General features: G+C 44.8%; 1 protein-coding gene across 1 annotated transcript in view; it reads left to right on the top strand.

Annotated features, from left to right (window-relative positions):
* The first annotated feature begins 1012 nt into the window (after positions 1–1012).
* The window catches only part of LOC107100329 (guanine nucleotide-binding protein subunit alpha-13), a 20113-nt gene continuing 19390 nt past the window's right edge, over positions 1013–1735 (top strand). The window contains exon 1 of the mRNA XM_015398778.1: positions 1013–1366. Within this exon, the coding sequence (XP_015254264.1) occupies positions 1084–1366 (283 nt within the window). The 5' untranslated portion in view covers positions 1013–1083. The remainder of the gene's footprint in view (positions 1367–1735) is intronic.

The raw sequence follows: 1735 nt of genomic DNA, 5'->3' as shown, positions 1-1735 counted from the left end.
CCTCACCCCCCCACCATGGACTGTTCTCCCTGCTGCCCTCTGGGAAGAGGCTTCCCAGCATTCAATGCAGGACCAGCAGGTTCCTATAAGTCTATGATCTTTAGATTTAGGTTTTATTTTATAAATCAAAATTAGAAAACTTCTTAATTCAAAATCTAAAGTCTGTAGTGAAAATAAAAGTGCTGACGTCACTTAGTGATTGAAATAACCGTGGCCGTGCATCCATCATTGCTGCTTGTCTCCCTGTAGTGTTGCATGACCCACCCAAACACTGAAGCTGGAGCGCGCTCACGCTGCACGCGGCAGTGTGTGCTGCATTCAAAGACAGTCTGTTATGGACATAATGGAAGATAGGTAGATAAATACAGAGGTATCAAGTAACAATGCACAAATACTCCATTACCTTACTTGAATAGTAATATTTTACTATCTATACTTTACTGGAGTAATTATTTTTAGAGAACTTTTTACTTCTCCTTACATTTTAAAAATAGTCTCTTTAGTTTTGTTTCATTTAAGTTCATTTTCATCCTGGCCTGTTGGTGTTTAAAAGAAATAAAAACCATTAAGTAATTAATCTCTTTGTGGTTGGACTCGGTGCTGCCCCAACTTGTTGCTCACCACATACCAAAATAAATCGTTTTTCCAGATGATGCAAAGTTAAATGTGACACTTTTACCATTAGTTATAAAACTAAGAAAATAAAGTCTAAGGAAGTTATCATCTAGAATCATAGAAAAATGTTTTAAAACATTTCTGCAGTTTTTCCTGCAGAAATGTTTTAGAATTAAAAGAATTGTACTTTTACTGGAGTAAAAAGCTGAAGTTGATCCCCCAACTTCTACAAAAGTGTAGGATTTGTATTTCTACAGGAGTATTAAACATTATGGATGGATGGAAGGAACATTAGTTTACAGACAGACAGAAAGATTAATCGTGGTTAGAAAGGAAAATTAGTTTCCTCTCCGGGTGTTGAAAAATCCGGATGGACCGTGAAGGCAGCAGCAGCAGCGGTCCGGATGGGCCGTGAAGGCAGCAGCAGCAGCTCTCCTCTCTAACTGTATCGATGAAGTTGCTTCAAAGATGGCGGACTTCCTGCCGTCCCGCTCCCTGCTATCGCTCTGTTTTCCTAACTGTTTCCTCACGAGCGGAGAGGCAGAGCAGCTGCAGAAGTCTAAGGAGATAGATAAATGCATCCACCGAGATAAAACCTACGTTAAAAGGTTAGTAAAGATCTTATTGCTGGGAGCGGGAGAGAGCGGCAAGTCCACGTTCCTCAAACAGATGCGGATTATCCACGGAGAGGACTTCGACCAGAAGGCCAGGGAGGAGTTCAGGGCCACCATCTACAGCAACGTTATTAAAGGTGAGGCTGCTGGGCTAACAGATGTGCTAACAGGCTGCGGGTGGGTGGGTGGGTGGGTGGGGTCCCTGTGAGCGGCTCAGACAGCCGGGGACACGCCCTTAGATCCACGGACAGAGTGATGGAGCCACGCGGGGATTTCTCACTTCCACGGTTTGACTCCAGCAGAGTTCCTCGCGGCTGCTGCTGGAGCTCCACGCCCCTTGGTGCGTGGAGAGCGTGACACCACACAGCTGTGGAAAAGTGCATATTTAGTGTAAACGCTGAGATCACCAGCCTGATCCACTGAAGTAAAGCTCCTCCATGCAGGGCCGGGGTTAGGAAATGTGGGGCCCCAGGGGGCTCTCTGAAAACAGCCCCATTCTCCAGATA

This window comes from Cyprinodon variegatus, unplaced genomic scaffold, assembly GCF_000732505.1.
Source record: "Cyprinodon variegatus isolate N-32 unplaced genomic scaffold, C_variegatus-1.0 Scaffold960, whole genome shotgun sequence".
NCBI classification, from domain to species: domain Eukaryota; kingdom Metazoa; phylum Chordata; class Actinopteri; order Cyprinodontiformes; family Cyprinodontidae; genus Cyprinodon; species Cyprinodon variegatus.
This window is presented reverse-complemented; position numbering and strand designations above follow the sequence as displayed.